General features: G+C 38.0%; 1 protein-coding gene across 2 annotated transcripts in view; it reads left to right on the top strand.

Annotated features, from left to right (window-relative positions):
• The window catches only part of Nnt (nicotinamide nucleotide transhydrogenase), a 92,514-nt gene that overhangs the window by 12,970 nt on the left and 52,791 nt on the right, over positions 1-26,753 (top strand). For both annotated transcript variants that reach the window (XM_005392733.2, XM_005392734.2), the window contains exons 4-7: positions 142-359; positions 5,342-5,429; positions 9,754-9,842; positions 12,551-12,738. In XM_005392733.2, the coding sequence (XP_005392790.1) occupies positions 142-359; positions 5,342-5,429; positions 9,754-9,842; positions 12,551-12,738 (583 nt within the window). The remainder of the gene's footprint in view (positions 1-141; positions 360-5,341; positions 5,430-9,753; positions 9,843-12,550; positions 12,739-26,753) is intronic.

Below are 26,753 nucleotides of genomic sequence, written 5' to 3'. Positions count from 1 at the left end.
TATATAAAACTATATACTTCTAAAAAATAGTGCTGAGAATTGAGCTTATGGCCCTGCATATGCTAGGCATGTGCTATATACCACTACCCACATCCTAGCCTGGTGTTCATATTTTCATTTGTGATTTGACTTTCTTTTCAGGTGCGAGCACCCATGGTTAACCCAACATCAGGTGTTCATGAAGCTGACCTTTTAAAGACATCAGGAACATTGATAAGTTTTATTTACCCAGCTCAAAATCCAGACTTGCTAAATAAACTTTCCAAAAGGAAAACTACAGTTCTGGCAATGGACCAGGTTCCAAGAGTTACCATTGCTCAGGGATATGACGCGCTGAGCTCCATGGCCAACATCGCTGGGTAAGTTGATTCTTTTTCATTTGAGTTGAACAGAAACATAATAGTGGTATGTGAACATCCACACTGTATAGATCTTCTCTATTTCAATTATTACCTTGTTAGAATTGTTGGAGACTGCAGCCTTTTGAGCAAAGTGCATTCAAGTTATTTGTATGACTCATTGTTTCACAGTAGTCAGATAAATTAATTCTATTTTATACTCCTTTTTAATCTTCATTTTAGAGGAGAGGTAGTATTTCCCATCTACCAAAGGAAATAACTGTCAGATTATTTGGATGAGCAATAATCTGTATTTTCATTTCTGTGTCTATATGTATAAACAAGGTTGAATTTGCTGTTTTTAATAGGTCAAAAATGGTTGAATAGGGGGCTGGGGATTTAGCTCAGTAGCACAGTGCCTGCCTGGCAAGTGTGAGGTCGTGAGTTCGATTCCTGATACCAGAAAAAAAAAATGGTTGAATATTGGCAGTTCTTATAGGTAAATAAAAGACAGGTTGAAGGTCTCTTATCTGAGAAGTTTGGGACCACTGGTGTCTCAGATTTTTTTTCAGATTTTAGAATATTTGGATATGCATATGAGATATTTTGAGTTTAGGGACTCAAGTTTAAACATGAAGTTCATTTCTATTTCATACACACCTTATACACATAGTGTTAAGATAATTTTATATAATATTTTAATATTTTTGTATGTGAAACAGTTTGTGCTTACAGCTGAAGGCTCTGGAGTTTTTTTTTTTTTTTTTTTGGTACTGGGGTGAGCCCAGGACCTTGTACATACTAGATATACATTCCTACCACTGAGCTACATTCCCAGCTCTTTTTAAATTTTATTTTAAGACAAGGTCTCACTAAGTTGTCCAGGCTGGCCTTGAGTCTAAGATCTTGAGTACCTGGACTTACAGGTATGTGCCACCATACCCGTTATGCTTTGGGGATGTTGAATAAACCATGTTGCACATCTATATCTTTGTGGCAGCCCATCACATGAGATCAAGTGTGGAAGTTTCTATTTGTTACTTCATGTCAGTGCTCTAAAATTTTTAAATTTTAGAACATTTCAGCTTTAGAACTTTTGGGTTAGGGATGCCCAACCTGTATATACATATTAGCAGACTTACCATCTTAAGTTTTTCTTAGGTGAATTCATGAAATTTTTAACTAGAAGGGGAAATGTATACACTGAATGGAGTTCATCTGGTGTCAAAACCCATAGTGTTAACTGTGGTCTATGTCTTCTTACCTCTAAGGCTGCAATGATAACAGGCTTCATTTGCCTGCCAGCTCTATTCCATTTCCTGCTTATTGCCTGGAATGCTATATGGAGGATTCTAAGCTCCATTCTTTTCAGAGGACTGGCTGTAATTGAGTAATCATGCCCGACATGGGTAAGAGATAGAAATAAGTGAATAATAAGTCAGTGTTGCTGACTTTGTCTGAGAGGGTAGGAATAACCTGAAAACCTGGTAATGCTTATGAAATTAACTCTTCTAAGACATTGATTAGATTTTAAGCATGAAAACTATTATTAGTTGAAAATTTGCTCACGTGATTGAGGTACCAATAAAGAAAATACTGTCTCATTTGAACCAGCTATTCCCAGAAGAATTGAAAACATCATATCACAGCGATATCTGTGCACCCATGTTTATAGCAGTGCAATTTGTAATAGCTAAATCTTGGAAACAACTCAAATGCCCATCAACCAAGGAATGGATAAAAAGGATGTGATATTTTATACAATGGAGTATTACTCAGCTATAAAGAAAGATAAACTCGAAGCTTTTATAGGTAAATAGATGCAACTAAAAACCATACTCATAAGCGAAATAAATGACACTCATATGTGTAAACATCATATTGTCTCCCTCGTAGAAGAAACTGAGAGAGTAAATAAAATCCAAAATATACAATAGATACTGTGAAAGGGAAAGAAACTGCTCAAAAGGACAGAACAGCGGATAAGGGAAAGGAGAAAAGAAGGGAGAGGGAAAATATATTTATATACACACACACAAGATAGCTAAGATAATTGTACTACTAATTTCTATTTATTGAAAGGAGCAGTTAGTGCTTACATTTGATCAACTTTGCATACTTGTATCTGGTAATCTGAGCCACTACGTTGAAGATAACAATATGCAATATAACAACCGTTGTTAATTTCCTATCATCTTGTTTTGAAATTCTGTATCCTTTTTACTGTTTTTTTAAAATTCTCTTTTAAAAAAAGAAAATATTAACAAAAAAACAGTGCTTGGAAAAAAAATAGACTGATATGAATAAAGCCTCTCCCATACTGACGCAGGAACTGAACAATTTTCTTAGGTTTTATTTTAGGCGTAGCACATCAAATATGCTACAGATTCTACTTTGTGTTTCAGCTCTTCTCTCTTGATAAAAATGAGATGCAGTAAACCAAAATGACAAGTTAAAAATACTTTTGTTGTTCTACATGTAATGTAGCAAGTGGTGTGTTGGATGATCTTGTTTCCTGTATAAATAATGTGCCAAGGGACAAAAGAAATTCTTGCCATATTTTAGTTTGTAGAAGAGTTGTATTGTGCAGTGTAGGGCTTTTAATGTTAAATAAGAAATGTAAAATGTAAAATTTCAAGGGTGCTGTGAAATGCACATATGTCAAATAACATTGCAATCAGTAGCTCAGCAAGGTACATACTTGTAGTCCCAGCTACTTGGGCGGCTGAGGCAGGAGAGTCATTTGAGCCCAGGAGTTCAAGATCAGTGTGGGATATAGGGGGAACCTGTCTCAGAAACCTTCCAAACAACCAACCAACCAGGCAGCCAGCCAAACAACCAGTTGTTCTGGATCAATGGTTTTACCATTGAATCTTTTGAGTGAAAATAATAGAATCTTTTGCCTGAAAAACAAACAAAAACCAAAAAAACCAAATACAATAAACCAGTCCTACTCCAGTAAACGTTGAGTGCAAGAGCATCCAGAAACATGCCTGCTCCTCTCCCACCCCGTATGGCCCCAGGTTTGTCTGAAGTTTAAGCTTTTGAGGATCTAGGGGACACAGTTTCGAGAGTTGGTGTTGTATGTTCTGAGTTGTTAAGTGGATCTTCTAGTATATCTACTCTTACAGCGTGTGATAAATTATCTAACGCATACATACAGCCATGTTTGCGTGAAGATGTGCAGCTTCCAGCCCATTACAGTTCATTGTGAGCTTGCTGGGGGTGAGTGGAGGAGGAAGGCCAGGTTTATCACTTTTTCCAGTATGGATGTTTTCTTATATACTTCCTGCACAAACAGTCTCATTTTTGTAATTTTTTTCCCAGAATAGTAACTGAATTTTAGAAAGTGCTAATTTCAAAATAAATTTCTCACCTTTGAATGTTTGTTATATTTGCACTTTGAAAAATTCTACCACTTGAATTCAAGAGTAAGATTAACAGAATAACCTCTAAAACATTATTTTGCTGCTTTACTGTGATTAACCTAAAGTAATAGTAATCACTTACATGTTTTGTGCATACGTTTTTACATCAAACCTTATTATATAAGAAAATGATCGAGGGGAGGTTCTTTTGCCAGTTAACAGGTAGGACGCAACATTGAATAGTTGGGTTATAATACTGAGTGTGTATCACCAAGAGACAATGTACAAAATTACCCTTTAAGTGTAAAATGATACAAAAATGAGATCGGTGTAGTATATAAAAATTATCATATCAAGAAAAATATGCAGTACACTATTAGTTTTTATTGCATAGCTAGTTTTAGCAAAAATACTTAATTTTATTGGGCATTTACTGTGTGATAAGTATAATGCTAAGTGCTTCACCTGTCTTGTGTTGTTTGGTCCTCACAATAATTCTTGGAGATAGATGCTCATCTTGTCCCACTTTATAGGTGAACACACTAGAAATTAAAGAAATTTGCACAGGGTCATAAAAACAATTATTTGTAGGGCCAGGATGTGAACTAGAGTCCATTTGTCTCAAAATCTGTGCTTTCAGCCATCAAAGATCAAGTGTAGTGTTTTTTTGATCTTTGAGGTTGGAATCTTCTTATGTACAAGCATATAGCTAATCTAATTCTTTTTAAAATTTTTTTATTTCTTATTTTTATTTATTTTAATTTTTATTTTAAAGGGAGTGGTAAATGAGAAACAAACAAACAAAAAATAGAACAGTAGCAGCATACCAGTATCACAAACATAAACAAATCAAAGCAAGAACATTTAAAGTGATACAGGTTTCAAGACAAAATAATACAAATTAACAGTGGTTGTTACATTACATATCGCTATCCTCAACTACATTGCTCAGATTGCCAGATGTAAGAATGGAAGATTGCTCAAGCCATTAAAAAGAATAAGAAAATAATTATTAGATAAAACATTAGAGATAATACAGAGTTTCACTAGTTAATTCTTTTTTATTTACAAGTTTTTCCTATTACATAGTCATCAAAGAAAGTTTGGACAACATAGTGAAGTAAAAGAAAAAGTTTAAAGGGAAAGTTTAAAGTTTAAAACATCCATCAGCTTCCAAAAGTATTTGTTAGTATTTTCTTGTCTTATTTTCTTTCTTTCTTATTATTATTTTAAAAATCTCTACTCATCTTCTGCAATATTTGTTATGAAGAGGTTGGGTGAAGTTTGTCTCCATGGACAGCCTTCATCATGGATGAAGTTTGTCTCCATGGACAGCCTGCTTGGGGTAGACTTGCGGTTTTCCGTTAACTAGCTGAATGGCCTCGGGCCAGTCTCTTCATCACTCTTGAGTCAGTTTCCAAACCTGTGACATAAGAGTCATACTTTTACCTATCCATCGGCTTGCTGTGAAGGTTAAAGAACTCAGTATATACACAACACTTAGAATTGTTGTTTACATGGTAAATACTGTATACATGTTAGCTGTTATTCTTGGACAAAGCTTAATTGCTAACTTAAGATAATGTAGAGACTTACGAGCTTTTGTTTTATACAATTATCTATTTATTTTTTAAGTTATAAGGCCGTTGTCCTAGCAGCGAATCATTTTGGACGGTTTTTTACTGGTCAGATTACAGCTGCTGGAAAAGTTCCTCCTGCTAAGGTAGGTACAACTTTTAATGTTTCTTCATAATATGAATTAATTAAAAATAAAAATATGTATTATCTTAAAATAATAACTTACTTTTTTGCATTAACTTCACATTGATGACTTTTGTGACATGTACAAAGTTTATGAAGGAACCTCAAAACTGATCATTTAAGATTGCTTGAAAAAAGTGATCTTTGATTTTTCTGGACATTCTGATCTTCACTGTTACTGAAAGTTGGATTCTTAAAGGGATTTTGGATAACTTGGTCTGTATGGTACGTTTATTACAAATTTTAAAAAAGATTCAAGATTGTTTCCCAATTATTGCAATATTTGGAGTCATAGAAAAGACTTCTTTGATTTCCTCACTGTCAATTTTTGGGTCAAGAGGACAGAAAACCAGAGATAGGTAATCAGTGTACGTGGCAGAGGGGAAAGGTGCTGTTTCTTGAATACAGATTGAGAGCAAAGAGGAGCAGTTAATGATGAGAGGCAGATTTTGCTGTGATCTTTCAATGCTAAGTACGCTAAATGACAATATAAACTCTGAGGCTGGTTAGGCGGGGCGGGACTTTAGTCCTGATTTTCTTTTTTTGGGTGCAAAGGATTGAACCTGGGTCCTTGGTACTTGCACATTCTGAGCACACTCTTTACCACTGAACTATACCCTCACCCATGGACAGGATGGTCAGTGTTGCCAGCAGGGTTTAGGTTATGTTGTGCTTCCTGCTCAGTCTTAAGTACTTCCTTAAATAAACCCAGAATTCTCATGTAAATGAGACCATAATCTTAAGTGAAATAAATTAGACATGCAAGTGTAAATATTGCACTGTTTCTCTTGTGTGAGAAACCCAGAGTATAAATAAAGAGCAAAATGAAGGATAGATATTAAGAAGTAGGAAGAATTTTTTCAAATGGGAAAGGGAACAAGAGGTGGGGGAGGGATGAGGGAAGGAAGGGAAGAGGGATTTAAAAAAAAGAATTGAAGGAAAAAAGATGGAAATAGAGCTTTTGTAAATGGAGAGAAGAAGAAACGTTGGAGAAAGGGAATGAGAAGGGGACTAAATAAAGGCATTAAGGTGTGTTATGTGCATGTACAAATCCCGCCATGATCAATGTGATCGTTATGTACTGCAGACATATGCTAACAAAAATAAATACATTTAAAAATGAAAAAGAAAACAAGATACAAGAAATAAAAAAACCACTGAATTAAGCAGCTTTGAGAAAGCTAGTTACATATTACTTCGAAAAAATGACGAGGTGAAAAAAAAAAGCAAGTGGCAGCCCGAATACTTTAGCAAGGAAGTTTGTACAAACACACAGACGTGATATATGCAACGATTACTTTTCACCTTCTTTTCTTGGATCCTAAGAAAACCCCTGGCATTCAAGGTGGCCAGAGCTTAATCTAGCTGGATACTTTAATGCACAAATCCACTACCAAGTTTTCAATAGACTCTTTCTAGGAATGTACGAGTTGAAGTTTCATTGCTAGAAATGAAAGTTGAGAGGAAGTATGTAAATACAAGGGGTTAAAAAGTGAAAGAAAAGATGAGGCTTATAGGCAGGAGAACCACTTAGCTTTAACAGGTAGAAAGTGACTACCTAGAATTTTAGGTGCAGTGTAAAAGACTTTGGTTCCATGTTAGACATAGCTTTCTGAAATTAAAGAATTGAGACACTAGTTAGGCTTGTCAAGATAGATTTTTAAATTTGCATTTCTTTTAAACATAGAGGATTTTTACTTGCCTAGAATGAACTAAAATCACTCAGTTAAAGCCTCAGGCTATGCCAGACAGTTTTCTTGGAGCTGCGGATATGGCCTGAACAAGACAAACAACATCTCTGCAGCACAAAACTTACATCCTAGTGGGGGTCACAGTGAGGACACACATAAGAAACCGGATGAATATGTGGGATAATTTTAGATACAAAAGAAACGAGCTGTATATTATGATAATAATGAGGACATGTCGACTACTTAAGTTAGGGGCTGGGGAAGGCTCCTCTGATATTCGAGCTGAGAGTTGAAGGATAAGAAGAAAGCAGAGATTTGGGGTTCTAGGCAAAGGGAACAACACAGAAAGGCCCTGAGATAAGAAAGACTTGAGTGGTCCTAGGAAAGGAAACAGCGCCATGACCTCGGAGAGTGGTAAACAAGGTGCAGGATGATCTGAGAGGATGTGGGGAAGAAGGTCTGACTGGATTATATGAGGCCTCTCTTATAGGTCATGTTACTCAATTCACATTCTCTTGCAGGTGAGGGAAATGCCCTATTTAAGATTTAAAAAAATCTTCTGGCTGCTCAGGGAGAGAACATACAGTTGGCAAGATCTGTTAGGAATCAGTTGTACCTGGGAATATGGCAACAGAAATGTCAAGCAGGGTAAGGACTAGGAAATCTTCAGGATTTAAAACCAGCAGCACTTGTTGGTTGCCCGGAAGTGGGAAATGTACAAAGAGAATGTAAGGTGACCTCTTCATTTTGGCAGAAAGAATTGTGCACAGTTAGTGTCCTGTCCTGAGGGGGAAGCTAAGAGGAGGATTGGGATATATGAACCTACTACATTAAGAATAGCTAATTTCTACAGCTAGCTCCTTTCTCTTGCCCTCTCTCTTCCCCTGTGATTTCTTGAATATATGTCTTCCTTGTGCCAGTGAGCAGTAAGGGCTTTTCTTAGATTTCATCATTTAATGTATAACATTTTGGGAAGGTGTTTGCAGTACTGTATTACAGATGCCAGGTGATTTGGTCAAGGTCACTCAGAACTAATTACAGTGTGAGAATTTCAACCCAAGTTCCCTGACTCAGTTTTTGTCTTTTTCTTCACCCCATGCTGCAGGGAGTGAGCACATTTGTATTGTAGCATCTGTTTTGCTTTACCTGTGTATAATTCTTTTAAATTCTGATATCTTTGCTGTTTCTTTTTGTTAGTTAAAAAAGTTTTATCTTGACAGATAATACTGGGTTACTTTATTATGTACAGCATGGTCTTTTGAAGTATGTACATATGTTATGGAGTGGTTGGATACAGCTGATTAACATATGCATTACCTCATGTCATTGTCATTTTTGTACAGGAGCACTTAGTATCCTCTTTCTTTACCCTTTTCAAGAGTATAATACATTGTCATTAATTATGGGTATCTTGCTATCCAAATGATCTGTTGAAACTTATCCCTATTAACTGTAATCATGTATTCTTGTTTTCTGAGTCAGGATAACATGGCCCAGGCTTGTGATTTTTTAACATATTTTATTTCTCTCCTTCATTTCTTTTTAAGGTAGAAGTGCAACTTTTGTTTAGAACAGGATTGATATCTTGGAGTCCAGAGGCTGCTTGTTCCCTCTGACCCCTCCGTCTCTGTCCCTTTCCTGTAGACTTTTCCTCTGCCCTGAAAAACTATCATCATCATGACCATGTGACATGATCTCTTAGCCACTGCCTAGGAGCCATGGGGCAGTTTGCCTAGCTAGACTTCTTAGAAAGGAGGAAGGCTATGTGGGCATGCTGGTGGGTTGGAGTTTATAAGCTTCATTGTTGCTGTGGGTGGCATTTTTTTCTATAGGAACAGAGTTATATTCAATTGACTGTGTATGGGATGTGTAGCTGAACTGTTCTTTTCAGGAAGGCCCACAGACTGGAGACATCATTGTTCTCACTTGTTTCTGAGGAGGTGGGGGAGATTTTTGTTTTTGAGGAATTCTTTGGTTCTCTTGGCTCTGATCCTTCTATACTTGGGGAGATTAGATACATTGCTTCAGATTTCAGGTAGATAGTTCATGCAGACTGTTTTAGGATTATATGGTTATTCACCCGCAGTTCTGATCAGAGTCATTTGAGCTCAAATAGAAATTGGTAGAGATGTTTTTCTGAAGTTACAGGTATCTGTGAAATGTGTTTTGGTATTTTATGAACGCAAAAATCCTTACAATTTGAGAGAGGAGAGGTAGTTAGAATGCCATCTGGAAATTTCAGTAGAGTGAACTTTTGTGTACTGAGAAAGAACCTACTGATCTATAACCTGTGTAACTGATTGTGTGTATACAATAGGTTTTACACTGAGATGCTGCCAGGCTATTTTTATTGAAGGTTGTTGGACATTGCCAGTAGTTGTTCCTTTGATAAATCTTTACAAACTGGTGGTTCAGCTACAGAATAGTCTGTTCACTCAGTCTGTGTGTGGAGAGCTGATCACCACCACCACCATCAGCAACACTGTGTACTGAATCCTAACTGTGTTCCAGGTACTGGTAGTTGCTGTTGACTTTTTATAATCAGTTCCTAATGAACTTTAAGTAAAACAATTTTTTTTTCCCCTTCTTTCTCAGGTTTTAATAGTTGGTGGTGGTGTTGCTGGTCTTGCATCTGCAGGTGCTGCAAAATCCATGGGTGCGATTGTTCGAGGATTTGATACAAGGTGCGTGCTTTACTGCTGATTGATGTTCTTTGGCCTGTGGGGTGGCAGAAACATCCTGGTGAAAAGGCATTGTGCAGCATAGCTGCTCACCTAATGGCAGTGAGGAAGGAGGCAGAGAAAGGCAAAAAAGAGAGAGGAATGAAAGGGTTTGGAGTAGAGACATAGTCTAGTCTTCGAGGATGCACCTTAAAGGAGCGACTTCCTCCAGCTAGGCCCCACTTCCTGGGTTTCTACCACCTCCCACTAGCGTGTGAATCCGTCAACAGTGAATCCACTGATGAAGTTAGAGCCCGCCTGATCCAGTCATCTTCCAGAAGCCCCACCTCTGAGCACTGCTCCTTGGTGGGGACCAAGTTTCCACCCATGAGCCTTTGGGGGCATTTCAGATCCAAGCTGTAACAGACATTAAGCAGAAAGTGTTTTGTTTCAAATGGGGCCTAATACGTTTTCCTTAGGATTCATAAATTGTAATATCTCACTGAAAATGCTCTGTAAACGCTTCATTTGGTAATGTTTCTAGTTTTTTAAGGTTAACTCACTGGCAAACACAAGGTCCTGAGTTCGATTTCCAGTCCAAAAAAAAAGGTTAACTCAGAGTGACAAATGTATTGTGTAGTGAAAATAAATGTGTGGGCCTAGCCTTGATGCAGCAGAAATAAGGAAAGAATTACAAACTAATAGTTCTTTCTTTGTGTGAATTGGCTATGGGTCTGGCATTCAGGGAGACTAGTGCTAGATATCTCTTTGCTGAGTTTCTGACGCGTTGCTTTACTAAGTCTTCAGAATGCTTCTAGGCACCACGCAGGGTGTGAACAAAGCTGTTTAGAGTATGAAGAAAGAGTGGCGTAGGAGACATCTTAGTGAGCCCGCTGCCCTGCACTGAAGGGGTGGAAGCAGATAGTGTTGACTGGGCCACAGTCTCCAAATCCTTTCACCCAAGTGTAGCAGCACACATATTATTATTGCCTTATTTTTTTTTTTTTTAAAGATGCCTACTTTAAATTTAAAGCAAGTTGAATAGCATTGATAACTTTAGAGTTCCTAGGTGAAAATACTATTTTCTGTGTTTCTCTAAAGCAGATATATAAACATTTTTTTAGATTGTCCTGAAGAGATACTTTATTAAAATTTTTCATTGCTGAAGACACTAGGTTCTGGATTTTATTAAGTGCTGTTCTCAGAGGTGATCTAGTACTTTTTCTGAGGTCAAACATACAGTTGTTTGTTACCAGTGAGGGTAGAGGAATAATATTACTGCTAATCCTAATTTTTTGGTGCTGAGGATTGAATCTGGGACCTCCTGCATGCCAAGCACATGCTCTAACACTGAGCTACAGCCCTCTGTTACCACTCTTGAATACTGAATATTTCAAAAAAATTCGAAGTCAGAATGAATGTAACTTTTCAGAGTGAAGAATGTTCTAAATCTCAGCACTCTGGGAAGCTGAGGCAGAAGGACTGCAAGTTCAAGCTCAACTCTGTTTCCAAAAAAAGGTGGGAGGAATGTGGCTCAGAGCATAGGGCTGTGCGCGCGTGTGTGTGTGTGTGTGTGTGTGTGTGTGTGTGTGTGTATGTGTGTATGCGTGTACTAGTGGGTAGGGGACTAGGTTTTTTCTGTTATCTCATTGCTGTCTTCAGCTTTGACTTCCTCCTGAGGCTAATTCCACCTGGGGCAGTCAGGGCTACCAGAGGCCTTGCTGAAGCCAGAGAGAGAGAGAACCAGGATACGATGGTGATTAGGGATTTTTTAGCTTAGACCATGGTTTCCCCACCTCCACTGGTGACAAGCATGATCTGCTGCTCTTGCTAAAAAAACAGCTTCTGCTTTTGGCCTGTGTGTCGGAGATTATAATTCAGTGGCACTGGGAAGGGGGCTGGGAATTCGAATATCAGCAAGTACCTGGAGTGATTGTTGTCTTTAGGGAGGTCTGGGATTTATTGCTGTGGAATGGATATTGTTCAGTTTCACCACAGTGATGAAATCTTAGCTTTGGTTTTCTAATCAGGATACAGTATTTGGGTAGCTTTTATTTATTTATTTCTAAACTGAATTTCTTTTTACATTCCTTATATTGGCTTTTCACATTTTAGCATTTGCTAAATTTATAGCTACGTTTCATAACAACAGTTTAGTAAGGGGTAGAGGCAAAAATAATTAAAATATTTTCTTTCTTTCTTTTTGTCTTTCTCTCTTTCCTTGTCTCCTTCCTCCTTTTTTTTCTTTTGTGGAACCCAGCTCCTTATATATGCTAGGCAAGTGCTTTACCACTAAGCTACATCCCCAGACTATTAATAAAATATTTTTAAGTAAGAGTCACTTCTGTGGGAAAAGACCCCACTCAGAACATTTACAAATGTAAACCTCAAGTTGGGTGATACAAATAATATCAAGTCTTAATGCATGTCAGATACCGTTTCGTTATCAATATGTGGGAACCACAAAGAACAAAATTGATTTCTGGGCTTGGCAGTAGTGAAATTCTTTTTGTATAATTCTCTATTTTTTTTTTCTAGAAAAAATATTGTCATAGAAGTATTACCTGTAAGGAAAAAAAAATTGAAATGGTTCAATCAGAGGCATCAAAAGAAACACATGACTCATGACTATGTACAGTTTGCTTTTCTTGAAAATGTATATGTAAGTGGAGATTTTGATTTGTGTATTAAGGGTTCAAAATAACTAGTTTCCCTTTCACTAATTACCCTAGAGCCGCAGCTTTGGAGCAGTTCAAGTCTCTTGGTGCTGAGCCTTTGGAGGTGGACTTGAAGGAATCTGGTGAGGGACAAGGAGGGTATGCAAAAGAGATGTCCAAGGAGTTCATAGAAGCCGAAATGAAACTCTTTGCTCAACAATGCAAGGATGTGGACATCCTCATTAGCACAGCACTTATTCCAGGTATGCTATTGAGACTATATATATTTTTTTTCTTTCTTTTTTTTTTTTTTTTTTTGAGACAGAGTCTTGCTATATAGAGCCTTGAACTCACTTATGTAACCCACTCTGACATTGAACTCATAGTGATCTTCCTGTCTCAGCCTCCCAAGTGCTGGGATTACAGGCATGCACTACCACACCTGACAAGACAATATCTTTAAAGCACTTTTAACAAGGAATGAGGGTAAATAAGGGTGAAAAATTGCTTCATATTGAAATTTTTTAAAGATCCATTTTTCTATTAAAAAAGTGTGAGAAAATGAGAAAACGCATGGTACAAGTCAGTGCACTTCCTAGAGATAGCAGTCATGATTCTGTATTTTCTTTCCGGTGTGTTTTTTACAAAACTGTGTTCATGATGATTCTCTATGTACATCATTACATTTGTAAGCAGTTTTTTCTGTTTAAATCCTTGATAAACTGATTAACTTTTTTCTGTTCTTCTGTTAAGATATACATTCTCATTATAGAAATTCAAACAGTACTGAAAAATATGAAGAAAAATAAAGTACAGATCATCAGACGTTCCGCTGGCCATGACCATTAGTAATATTTATGATCATTTTTCCATATACGAGCAGGGCATTATGTGTTTATGTATATGCATGTATGGAATTTTCAGTGTATATTTTTCCAAAAGGATCTGACAGTTGGTTCTCTTCTAATTATTTCCTCTGGAATGTTTGTTCTTTCTAAACAAATCATATGCTCCTTTATAGGAGGAATCACTTCCTAGTCCTTTTACAGTCTCTTCTTTTAAAGAATGTTTTGTACTCAATGCATGATGAAAAACTAAACATTTATTGATCAGTAAATGGTAGCTTGATCTGGCAAGATTTTGGAGTGAAGACACTGTCTTTTATTTCATTATTTCTTACCCTCTCCTTTCTCTCTGGTATTGAATAATGAGTACCATGTAGACTTTTCCTTTCTGAAAGAAATAATGAGATGAAGGTTTTACACTTGGTTGCATTTGGTCTTACTAAGGAAGCCTCACTTTCTGTAAGGGACAATGAAGAATTAGAAGTTTCTTTTTCATGAGACCATGGGAGAGGAAAGATTCTTTCCTGATGTCCTCCCTCAGGACAGTCTGACTAATATAAACCCAAGGACGAGGAATTGACCGGCCTCCGATCTATGAGCTTTTTGGGAATCTGTGCTCCCCAGTTCTCCTTTCTGTCCTTGGCTAATCCAGGTGACGGCTGAGTGGGTCCCTCTGGGTGGCTCAGCACAGAGGTGGCTGCATGAAGCAGACAGGCAGGAGGTGTATGGGACTCAGGGAAGCATCCGTGAATCTACAGATGAGGCCTGTGTTTGGCCACTAGAGGTGAATGCAGGTGAGGAGCCTCTGCCCCGAGATGGAGCCCGTGAAATCTGTCAGCCAGGACAGAAGTCAGACGCAGGCAGTGGAAGGAGAGCATTCAGGATTCTTCTTTTCCTTTTGTGGTGATGGTTCCTTTTTCTGCTTTTATTCAGGTGGCTTTGAAAAAGGGGTGGCGAGAGCTGTGCTGTAGCCTCTTTTTGAACTCTGAGAGGCAACTGCTCTCTTACGAGTCGATGAGACATGAAGAGTGGCCAGTAGAGGGTGCTAAAAGATTTACTCACAGAGTGGAAGATACGACCAGGAAGCTAGCTTCAGTCCACTTATACTCTTAATAAAGATCCGGAGATAATTTGGACACAGTATACAGATTTATTGAGTGTAAAGCTAGTAATAAGTGATAGAACTCAAGACGTCTTATATATCCATGCAGACTTTTATAATATCTTATTTTGATAAGTAATGTATAGTGTAGTTTTCAGTGTGTTTTAGTAAAAGTTCAAATTGTATGATAGCCTTCAAGTCTAACTAGAGAATTTTTGTTAATTTGTTGCATTGAGCCTTTCATGTTTTCTGAAGCTGTGATCTTCACATTAAATGTGCACAGTCCTTCATCTGTGCTTTTGAGCTTGTTCTCAGAAGGCTGGCTGAAAAGGACCTGTGTCTTACTTCTCTTGAAAACCGGAAAAACAAAAAAGCAGAGGAGGAGGGGAGATTATAATATGGTAAACGAAAATGTGGTTTTTCAAAACTCTTTGGTATCTCTGGAGGACTGAAAGTTACAAGCATGGGCATTAAAAAAATAGGTAGAAAAAATTATATAAAAAGTACAAAAGTCCCTTGGGAAAAAAATGTGCTTGGCATTTTACCTTTACTGTTTTATGTCCTCAGCCCTTGTGTGTATCACCTGATGTTATGCTCACATCTCAAGAAAATCTTAGAACAGAAGTTGTTCTTTGGTTTTCCTTGTGTGAATTAAAAAAAGATCAAGTTAACTGTTACAAGTTCTCTAAGTTGAAGTGCCACAGTCTGGGATCCGTGGAAGGCTGGGCTGAAGGTGTGGCATGGATAAGACGGACACAGGCAAATGGCCAAGTTTCCATTCTTCCCAAATAAATATCAGTCAGTGGGTTTGAAAAGACACTGACCTTGTATGTACCGATTACGTGTGGAATCTGTGTAGCTGGGGAATTGTTACGCTGCCTGATACCTAGCGCCATCCTGAGTTGGGTGAGGGGATAGAGGTGACAGTTGTACTTAATGAAGGCAACTTGAGGACAGGGCTGAACTGTGGTCTCATTTTATGTTCCTTTGCATGAAAAGAGTGCTCTTAAGCTTCTTATCCAACTCTCTTGCTTTTGGAGCTACCGTGAAGAAGCGTCAGCCCCGCTTTCTGCTAATGTTCAGGCTGTGTTTAGAATCTTTTCTGCTTGGCATAGTGCTTTGTGCACAGCAGTGCCAAACAAATGTTGCAGAACTCACAGTTCTGGGTACCTTCTTCAGCTCTTGGTTGGCCCAATCCCTTTTATTTCTGTAGTGCTGCTAAGGAAAGACAGAAAGAACACTGCTGGCTCACTTTTGGATAGGAACATGGCAGAGGCTAATTTAAGACTGGAAACTTAGCTTTCTTAAATTATTCAAAAGTAAGACACAGTTTATTCAAAAGTAAGTCTGCAATTTGAGGTGGCTAGCTGGTACTCTTGGGAGATCAAGTTGGGAAGCAATGGAAGATCTGTTCAGGAATTAGAATGTATCTCATTAGGAAGGAAGATATTCATTGCTTGTTATAAATTATAACATATATGTTTGGATCTCTTTTGAGGCGCAATCTGGATTACAGTAGCAGTACTTTTTGTTTTTCTGTCTCCCAGTTAGTATTTCAGAAGAAACGTTGTTGAATTTCCATGATCGGGAGAATGTGAAGGGAGGTGTTTTCCTCTGATATGCAAGGGTCTTCCACGCATGAGATCAAACCAGGAGATTTTGCAGTCTCTTGAAAAGTCAACATTAGTTCTCTATCTGATTCTACCTATTTCTTTGAGTTCAACTTTTCTTCTTTTCTTTTCTTTCTCTTCTTTCTCTTCTCTTCTTTCTCTTCTCTTCTCTTCTCTTCTCTTCTCTTCTCTTCTCTTCTCTTCACAGGTCTCACAATGGTAGTTCAGCCTGGCCTTGAACTACTGTGTAGCCCAGGCTGGCCTTGAACTCAACAGCAATCCTCCTACCTCAGCCTTCTGAGTCTTAGGATTATAGGCGTGCACCACCATGCCTGATGCTGAATTCATCTTTCATGTCTAGTAGAATTGCAGTACAAAAGAATGACTTCCCGCATTAATTTGCAAACTTGTACTTTCAGACAGGAGAATAACTGATAATAATAATTAATGTCCACTTATATAATGTTACAAAGTTATTAATTTTTTTTTTTTTGTGAGACATGGTCTTGCTTTGTAGTTCAGGCTGTCCTTGAACTCACTATGTAGCCCAGGCTGGCCTTGAACTTGGTGGCAATTCTTGTGCCTCAGCCTCCCAAGTGCTAGGATTACAAGCATGTACCACCATGTCTGGCAGTTACTAATTTTTTGATTACTAGCCAGAGGTTTTTTTTTTTTCCAAAAGTAAGGTTTATATTTTAGATTTTTTTCAGGCTTTTATTTAGTAGGCATTATGAGCTTAGAGGTCAAAACTACACTACATGTCAGTGTTTCCCACTTTTTGGAATTATATTACTATTATTATTAACTGACTGTCTGATTCATTCACCACTCTCATCTGCCTTAAGTGTATTTCATGACAGTAAGTATATGAAATTTTGTAATACAAAATTTCATTTGTTTTGAGAATTTTGAAGGACAGAGAAAAATGCTTATATATTGCAACATCAAGAATTGGTAACCACAGGCTGTCTACACACCTCTTAGTAGCTTTCAGCACGGACGGGGCAGCTTGTCATCGATTTCAGAAGGATGCCAGAGTTGTGGGAGTTTCCCATTGTCATGTGGAAGTCTCTGTGTCTTAGGGTGTATTTGAATCCAGTGAGTGACTGGACCAAATTTTACAAATATTGTATTAGGAAAATTTATGGCACAGAGTAATATTCTGGTTTGGTCTGTTATTTCTCCAAAAGTATGTTGCAAGATTGAGAAGCATTATGTTCTCCTCTCTGGCAGCCCCTGAGTTGAGAAGGATTGGGAAGATGAATCTGCCTATGGTGACGTACCACTGTTGTTACTGCTGCCTTGCTAGTACTCCCCACCATATGCTTCTCTGAATCACCTTCCTTCCATTTCCCTATACTTTCTTGTGTCTGAATATTAATCTGGGAGGTTTGGTGTAAAACCTATGGTCTTTGCTATGAAAGATGAACTCGAAATTATTTAACAGCTCAAACACTACAGAAATACACTTCTTACTCAGCCAGCTATAGGTAGTTTCACAGTTGGTGGGCAGCTCTCCTTTCCATGATTGTCTGGGGATTCAGGTTATAGGTGTTGTCATCGTCACAGTGAGGCTTTGAAGGTCATTCTGTACAGTGTCCATTTGAGGAGTGTGTGTGGAAGGTTGAAGTTGGTACTAGTCGCTCTTGCCTCACACTTTATATGCTAAGATTTAACCACATGGCCAAACCTAACTGTGAGGGAAGCTGGGGGTCGTTACCTAGCTATGTGTCCAGGAATAAGAGCCTATTATATTCATCTCTTAAGTGGCCATAAGAAAATGCCACAGATCTGGTAGCTAAACAGTTATTATTTTCTCATAGTTTTGAGTCTAGAAGTTTAAAACCAAGCTGTTGTCAGGTTTGGTTTCTTTTGGAATTGACTCCTTTGCTTAGATGGCCACTTTCTCACAGTGTCCTCAGGTGAGCTTTCCCAGAGTTGTGTGTGCATCCCCAGAGTTCCTTTTATATCTGATTTCCTCTACTTTATGGATACCAGAAAGGATGCATTAGGATGGGCCTTAATGGCCTCAATTTAACTCAGTCACCTCTTTAGTCGTGTTTGGAAGTATTGGAGTTTAGAGCTTCATGATTTGAATTCTGCTGGTGGGCAGTTCAGCCCAAAACAAATGTGGATTTTTCTGTGTGCATCTGACAGCCTCATTCTTCTCCTCCAGTTTCTAATTTCATCTGTTTAGATTTAGTATGATTATTGGAAATTCTTGCATTTAGAGCCAGGTCAAGTAGATTTAAATTCTGATTCCATTGCTTACTAGCTGATTTGTCTCTCTGAACATCAGAATTCTTGTCCCTGAAATAGAGATAAAAATGTTTACTTTGCAGAGGTATTTTGAGAAGTAGATGCAAGAAAAAAATCCACTATAGAGTTGACATACAGAATATTAGCGTAAGTCTGTATTCATTGATGATGCTTAGTTTTGTGCACAGTACTCAGGACTAAAATGCCTGTTTTGTAATTAAAGTCCAGACATTTTCGAGGACTGTGTGGAATGTTGCAGTGGTGTGTGAGGTCAGCAGGCTTGGATCCACTTGTGCAGTTACACAATCAGCATTCATTAAGTGGCGGTCTGGTATGGGTTTCCTTGGGGAGAAATGTGTCATTACTTTTTATCGGAATTTTCTGAAGTTGTCTTTTTTTTTTAACTTTTGAAAATTAACCTCACTCTGACCTAAGCTGAAAGAGATGGGAAAGAAAGTAATACTATTTTCATTTTTAAAAGTCTTTTAATTATTTCATATTAAAATAGCAATCAGAATGTGTAACAAATATTCATTGCTTCAATTTTTAAGGGATTTTGGTAGCCAGTGTACATATATGTATTAGTTATGTGGAGGGCATAGAAAGAATATTGTTTTCCTTTCTGAAGAATATTTATATCTTATGAAGTCATGCTAAAATCTTGACTAATTTTGCTTTTTACCTATATAGAATTTTGCAGCTATGAGAGGTAAATTATTAAAGTAATCCTTCAAAAATTTTTCTGAACATGTTCTTTATGAGATAAAAGCTTACCTGTAGGTTTCTTCTTTAAATATATCTTTAGGGATTTTTCCAATCTGTTGAAATATGCTGTTGACTAAATCCTGTTTCATAAGTGCAGTATTACATTTAGAATTATCTCAAGGCATCCAATTTGTAAAAGCCAACTATTGGCCAACCTAACTTCCTGTTTGGTTCCTTATATAAATAATTAATTATGCAGAGAAAGTTTCCCTTGAGTTCTTGGGATACAGTGCATAAGCAAAGTACTCTGCTAAGCCATTTAGGCTTGGGTTAGAATCTCTCCATATTTATAAACATAGGTATTGATAGCCTCTCTCAGCTGGGCATGGTGGTGCATGCCTGTAATCCCAGCACTCGGGAGGCTGAGGCAGGAGGATTGTTGCGAGTTCAAGGCCAGCCTGGGCTACAAAGTGAGCTCAAGGTCAGCCTAAACTGCCTAGCGAGACCCTGTCACAAAAAAGACCAAAAAAAAAAATAGCCTTTCTTATGATATGGAAAGGATTCATTCAACTTTGGCTCCCCCACAGAGCTGGGTAAATCAGAGACTTAACAGATAACGGACCAGTGGATGAGATGTTCAGCAGTTTCTTTCTATACCTGGGTTCTCATAAAATCAATAATCTCTTTTTTCATATGTATATGTATGTCGTAGTCAGGGTTTGCAAAGGAAACAATTTAATACAGAATTATTTAATATAGGATTATTTTATAATAGTCACCCAAAGAGTCAAGTACAAAGAGTGCAGAAAATCTGTCCACATACTAGAGACTCAAAGAATACAGCTGAGGGCCTTGATCCCATGGCAGTGTCCTGCACGAGTCCAGCTGAAGACCTAGAGTCCGTGACAACGTCCCCCACGGTCCAGCTGGAGGCCCAGAGCCCATAACAATATCTCAGGCAAGTCTGTTTCATGGATCTGCACTGAAAGGCTCAAAAGTCAGTGGTGGAAGCTAGAAAGTCTGTCCCAGCAGAATGAGGGATCTGTGCCAGCAGGCTGAGGGATCTGCACTGGAGCCAGGAAGTGACATGCAAGGTCCAGAGCTCCCCCGAAAAGTACCACAGACATCCTCAGTGACAACAAGATCCTGAGCTTCTCCGACAATAAGAACTTCCAAGTTCATATCAAGAAAGCCAGCACCACAAGCTTCTCCAGGACGTTGAACAGTGCACCATCTTCCCCTTCAGAGCCAGGAAGCAATGCTCAAAGAAAGTACCAGAACTGCTGCCACTCTCAGGGACAACAGGGTTCTGAGTTCCTGTGTTGATAACAGCAGAGTTCATATCGGGACAGCCAGCGTGACAAGTTCCTCCTGGAGAACCAGCTTCTTCCTCCCCAGTTCTCCTTTTTATGTTGTTGGCAGCAGTCCTCAGGTGAGCCTTCCACACCCAGCACCATGCTGACTCAGTTCAGCTGGGTGGTACAAGTTGACTACCAGTTATAAATCCACTGCAATGTGTAAAAACCTTTTGTCCTCATCTGTAATAGTTTTTAAAACTTGCTGCCCAGTAGGTAACTTCATCTGTGATCTTGAAATTCCAAAAGAGCTTTTGGTGTGTATCAGATGCCTTTGGTGCCAGAAACAGAAATTCCAACTTAATCTGCCTTATGAAAGATTTCTTGGGTTATGTTAACAGAAAAAAAGTCTGGTTTTACTGGTGGAGCAGCATGTATGGGTCAGGGACCTGGATATGCTCTTTTATGCTCTCACAGCTTTGCCTCCCTCTTTGTCTGGCTTCATTCTCTGTGGAATGTAGAGGCAGAGCAGCTTCAGGCCTCCAGTTTGCTAATACAGTGTCTAGCGGATGAGACAGGCTTCTTCTGATGGCTCCTTCTTGAAGGCAAGGAAACTTGCTATTTAGAAGCTCTTGGCAAGTTTTTCCTTGTTTTTGCTAGTCTTAATTATATTACAAACCATTTCTGCACCGGTCCATGTGGGGGGGGCAATGTAATGCTCCTCAGCTGACACCTGGATTACTGGCCTGGCCACTGATGAGGTGGTGAGATTACCCTCAGGGCATCCAGACCCACTGCTGCAGTGGTTTCTGAGGTTGTCTCTCTTGGACCTCAAGTACTGCATGGAGAAAGTGGAAATAAGAATGGTGACAGAGAGAACTGATGCTAGGCAGATACTTAACAATGCTTAGTGCAGAACTGTTGTTTTAATGAAATTTCATACTATGTGAATATGAAAGTTCAGGATATTTTTGTTTACCTGTTCACTTTTACATTTAGTCAGTATATAATACTATATTAAATTAAAAACTACTTTTGTCTTCCTACCATTTGTTTATGAGAAAGGCATTTTGGTTTGGATAAATACATTCTATAATTTATATTATTAACCTGTTTACTAGTAAGTAATCCAAAATATAGCATGTTTACATTAAAGTGGAATGTTTTTCTTGAGCCTCTAATTTGATGCTTTATAGGCTAGGAAGTTAGGAATTTCCTCAAGTACACGTCTTTGAATAATTCCAGTAAGTAATACTAAGTGCTCTCTGGAATCATGGTAACATCTTGTGGTGAACCGATTGCATCCTGGTGTCTTTTTGTTCTCCATATTTTTAGTGGTTTCATCTTAATTTGTTTCACTTTTCCCCCTTTTTAGTGTGATTAAAGCTGTCTGCAAGGGCTTGATTCTTTTCCCAGTGAAACAGAATTTGAGAATTTATTGATTTCAGATTAGCATGTTAGGTCTAATTTATTCACAGAGGTATATTACAAAAATTTCCAGTAAATCTTCTTGGTATTTAGTTTAAGCTGTATCACTGCTTTTGAATTTAATGTTGTAGGCAAGCCTGTCATACATTCTTTTGCTACATAATGATACATATTTGAAGTTACTTTTAGAAATTAATAACTTTTCTGGCACCTTCTAATTGTAATACTTCAAAAATCATATCAGCATAAAGTTATTGAGAAAATATGTGACATTATGATACTATAAATTGAGTAACATTTAAAAATGAATTTACATCCATATGTTAATGTATCAGGAAACAGCATACATGCATGAGACATTGATAGTCTATAGTCAATTCATGGCGCACCTCGAGATTCTAGGAGGCCTCACACTACCTTGCAGTACCCCTACTCACCCCAAATAATAGATAACCAATGGGGAAACCATAATTAAATATTTCAGATGAGTGCTTTAAATACCACTTCTTCCAGCAAGAAAACTATTGACTAGCCTTTGGATGCAGCCACTTTCAGCAAGGATATAAAGCTCTAAAGCCACGACAAAAAATATTTTAAAAAGTTGAATCACAGAAGTATAAGTAAAAATTTCTTTCTTGATTTAGTCTATACATGGGAGGCACTAAATAATTTGTAGCTGAGTCAGTGAGTGAATGAATGAATATTTGAATGATAACTTTGAGTGCTAGATGTCCTACCGTTGTCTTGGCAAAAGTATGGAAATAACTCCCAAATGGGAACTTTACCAGGAAAACTTAACGTCTCTGACACAGAAAGAAGCGAGAACTATTTCATGCATCGTATCAACTGTTTCACTCAGTTTGTTTGGCTTTTTTTTGGTTTGGTTTTTTGGTACTGGGAATTGAACTTACAACCTCACACGTTCCAGGCAGGTGTTAGGCCGCTGAGCTATCCGCGGCCCCACCCAGCTTGTATTATACCAGGAAATACTTCTGTTATTTCTTTTCTATGATTGTGACATTTTTTTTCCTGAGAAGTGATGCTAGGAAAGGCAGCACTCTTGACCTCTTTGTGCATCCTATCTTTTCAGATAAATGATAAATTAACAGAAATGAACTTCAAATGTCCAATTGTGTATTCCAAAAAATCTCCTTTTATTTGTGTTCTCTTAAAAACTCTTCTGCTGTCTTTCTCAGTGTGTCTTAAAATACCTGATATATTCATTTTGTTTTTTATCTTCATTTCCAGGACTCTATCACTGTCTTTGAATGATTTTGCAGTAAACTTTAGATATATTTTCTCCTGTGCTATAAATTGTAAAAAAGTCTGTATATTAGCTGGGTGTGGTGGTGCATGCCTCTAATCCCAGCACTCAGGAGGCTGAGAGGCAGGAGGATTGCTGTGAGTTCGAGGCCAGCCTGGACTACATAGTGAGTTGAAGGCCAGCCTGAACTGCATAGTGAGACCCTGTCTCAAAAAGACAAAACAAAATCTATATATGTCTTCCTGTTCCCTATCTTTGATTACACCTCTCTCCCTTTCTAAGTGTTTCATTGTGCTCATTGCTAGATTGTTCCAACTGCATAGGTGCACGTGGAGAATTATGATAAAAATTGAAAAAAAATTTTTCAATTTTTTTTTTCTTTTTGTCTTACGCAGTTCAAGATGGCCTTGAGCTCACTTTGTAGCCCAGGATGGTTTTGAACTCGCAATGATCCTCCTGCCCCCACCTCCCGGGTGCTGGGATTACAGGCGTGCACCACCGCGCCTGGCTCATTTTTCAAATTTAAATCTATTGATTTTTTTCTTTGTAATTTTCAGCCTTTACTTTAGATTTGGAAAGTACTTTTTTTATCTACAAACTACAGAGATATTTACCAAGTTCTTCCCTTCCTCTTCTGTTTTCTTTTTCTATGTAGGTTGATTCTCTTAGAATTAGTTCTGATCTATGTAGAATTCAAAAGTTGGTATTAAGTTTGGCAGATACTCCCCTGTACCCAGTACCCAACTAATCATTTTATTGTTTTTATTCTTTCCATTTTGTGATGTCACATTTATCATGCATTAAATATTGTCATAGGCTATCAGAGTAGGATAGTATTTTGAAATTGCTTTCTCAGCCTTTCTCTCCGTTTTGAGGATTTGCTCATTTGGAACTTTTATTTACTACCCTGCTTCTCTCTTGGCTCTGTTTTTTCCCCTTCTGCTTTTAATTTTTATTTCTGCACTTTCCAGAATTAAAAAAAAAAATTGATGCACATGTAAGTGCTTGCCGGCAGCTGCACTGTTACATTCATCATTGCATTCCCAGGAGCCCTTACTAAGATTTCTTAATTTTAAAATTAGAACATTTCAGAGATAAGGAAGGTACAGAGAAGAAGATAAACTAGTCTCACCACTCAGATACATCTAAGTGCTGCAATTGTGTAGGGCTGCATGACATAATTCACTACAAACTGTGTAAGTAGGAAATATGTATGTATATATGAAATGCTCATGGAGATATATATGTTTTAAACATGTATACTATATTATGTGCTTTTTCATAAGAATTCCATGCCTTTAAATATTCCTGTGATGTAAGTGGATTTTAAAGTATTTTAGTGATCCTCTGCAGTCTGACACTAAATAATCAGTATGGATGAATATGCTTTTATTTCAAAAGTGATTGAATTTGAGAGCAACAATATGGATAAATCACTTAAATCATCTCTGAGGTGCAAATGTATATTTGTATTTTCTAAGGCTGAATCAACCTCTGAGTGATTATTTTGCACTGGTTGAATGAGTAAAATAAGAGGAGAAAAACAGATTGTGTATTTCATGATTTCTAGGGATACTAAATGGTGCTGGCCGGTGTTTACATTATAGTTCAGAGAGTTATCTTTAGCTCTAGATGTCTCAGAGGAAAGAAAACATACACAATTCTAGGGCAGGAGAAATTAGTCAAACGCCAAATAAAATTGGTGGATTTGATGGCCACAAAGTTGGTGCAAATCAATTATCTAGTGCAGTGGATCGGAATTCAAAAGACTGGACGGTCGAAATAAGGTAGGAGGAAAAGCTGGAAGAAACAAGAGTCTGGCCAGTGGAGGTGAGCCTCAGGACAAGAGGATGGGAATACTGGTCAGAGTACTACCTGGGAAGGACAGGTTAGCACTTGAGATTTGCCTCTGCGTGGATGCAGGTGCCCTGTAATTTTTAGCCATCAATCACTGGAGAGCTGAGCAGCATGACCTTTATTACGTGAAGAGGCTTTGTACGTGGCTTGCATCCTCAGTCTTGAGTAGGGTTTAGTTAAATATTTAAGGTGCCTTTGCCAGATACTGTTGGGGAGATTGAAGGAATGGACTTTTTTCCAGGGACTTTTGAGAAATGGTGAGACTTTCTGAACACCAGAACTTTTAGGGTATTGTCTTTGGGGAACATTGATTTTTGATTCTTGCTCTTTCAGTGGAGACTTGGAAGAGAAAACTAGGGTTTATCAGATATGTGGCAGCTTGCCCAGTGTGGATGGAATAGAAAGTTCAATGAGGTTACAAGAAGGCACATTAGAAGGAGTGCTTCAGTGTAGGGAAGAAGGCCTTTAGTAATGGGATTTATGATTTGAACTTTATCTTGGAAGGGTGAAGTTGGTAGCGAAAAGAAAGAAGTACTACATAAATATCACACTTGTATCACTACATTTAAAAAATGTGCTTCACAAACAAATGCTGTTTTCCTTTTTGAATCATCTGTATACCAGTTAACTGGATTGAAAAACATGATTATAATGCAATTTTATTTTTAATTGATTTTCATTTATAAAATTGGTGTTTTTACTAAAAGGTGGTAAATACAGAATTGAAACTTTCAAAAAAAAAAGGAAGTGATGATAATGAGGCTATCTCTTTTCCTTTTTTTTTTTTTTGAGGCAAGTCTTGCTGTGTAGTCCAGGCTGGCCTTGAACTCACTATGTAGCCCAAGCTGGCTTTGAACTCATGGCACTGAGATTACATGTGTGTGCCACCACGCCTGGCTTGATAATGAGGCTATTAATGCTCTTCTTTTATACTACAAATCCCCTAAGTCTTTTTCTTTCGGTTTAGGTATTTGCATTGCTTTGTGAATAATGAATTGGGATAAACTGACAGATTGAGCCCCTGTAGAACATTTTGATGTGTGTTAGCTTGAAAAACCCCTAACTTTGGGGCCTTTATCTTTTATGTAAGAATTAGTGAACTTCTTAAAAGGACACTGTGAGTTAAAAATGTGAAATACTGTACGAAGGGAATGTTCTCTGAAAAGAGGGGCCTTCTGTTAGTCCTTCCCAACACTCCAAGCACCAGACAAGCATAGGGCTTGAACTACTACAGATACGGAATCGGTATTTGTTGAACGGGAATAAAAGTATGTGAGTGATTTCTTAACTTTTAGAGTTGCAGTCTTCCTCTGTTTTGATTTCGTAGCATTTTCCTTTCTCCCCTAAAAGTTATCCTTGTTAAGTTGAGGTATAATATGAGCTGTGACAAAATACACAGTGGGTGTTTAAATTAAAAAATTATTATGATGAAAGATACATTGCCTTTAATTGTACTCAAAATACTCCCCCTCACTTCGAGCACACTTACTGCATCATTGTTGCCACTTTCTGAAGCAGTTCTAGAAGTTCTATCATGAGTACTGTTAGTCTTGCTCTCGTGGCTGCCTCAGTGTCCTGAGTCAGTTCAAAACTTTTACCTTTTGGGAACACTTTGAGGAAGAGCCAGAAGTCACGTAGTGGCAGCTCTAGTGAATAAGGTGGATGAGGACACATTGTGGTAACACCTTTACAAGCCTGCCTTTCCGTCGGATCGCAGTCAGCAGCAGCATTCGCCGTGCTTTGGTCACGCTTTATAAAGATGCTGACTAAAGAGGACGGACATCCAGGACCGCTTCAGAGCCTGGCAGGAGTGATGGCATGAGTGTGTCCACATGAGGGGGAGGACTTTGAGGGGCTTTCACAGGAAGGTATCGCTCACTGTAAGAAACATTTTTAATTTAAACTTTCACCAT

The sequence above is a fragment of the Chinchilla lanigera genome, unplaced genomic scaffold (genome assembly GCF_000276665.1).
Source record: "Chinchilla lanigera isolate Chin_1 unplaced genomic scaffold, ChiLan1.0 scaffold00045, whole genome shotgun sequence".
NCBI lineage: Eukaryota > Metazoa > Chordata > Mammalia > Rodentia > Chinchillidae > Chinchilla > Chinchilla lanigera.
Note: the sequence above shows the minus strand (reverse complement) of the source record. Positions and strands in the feature narration are given on the sequence as shown.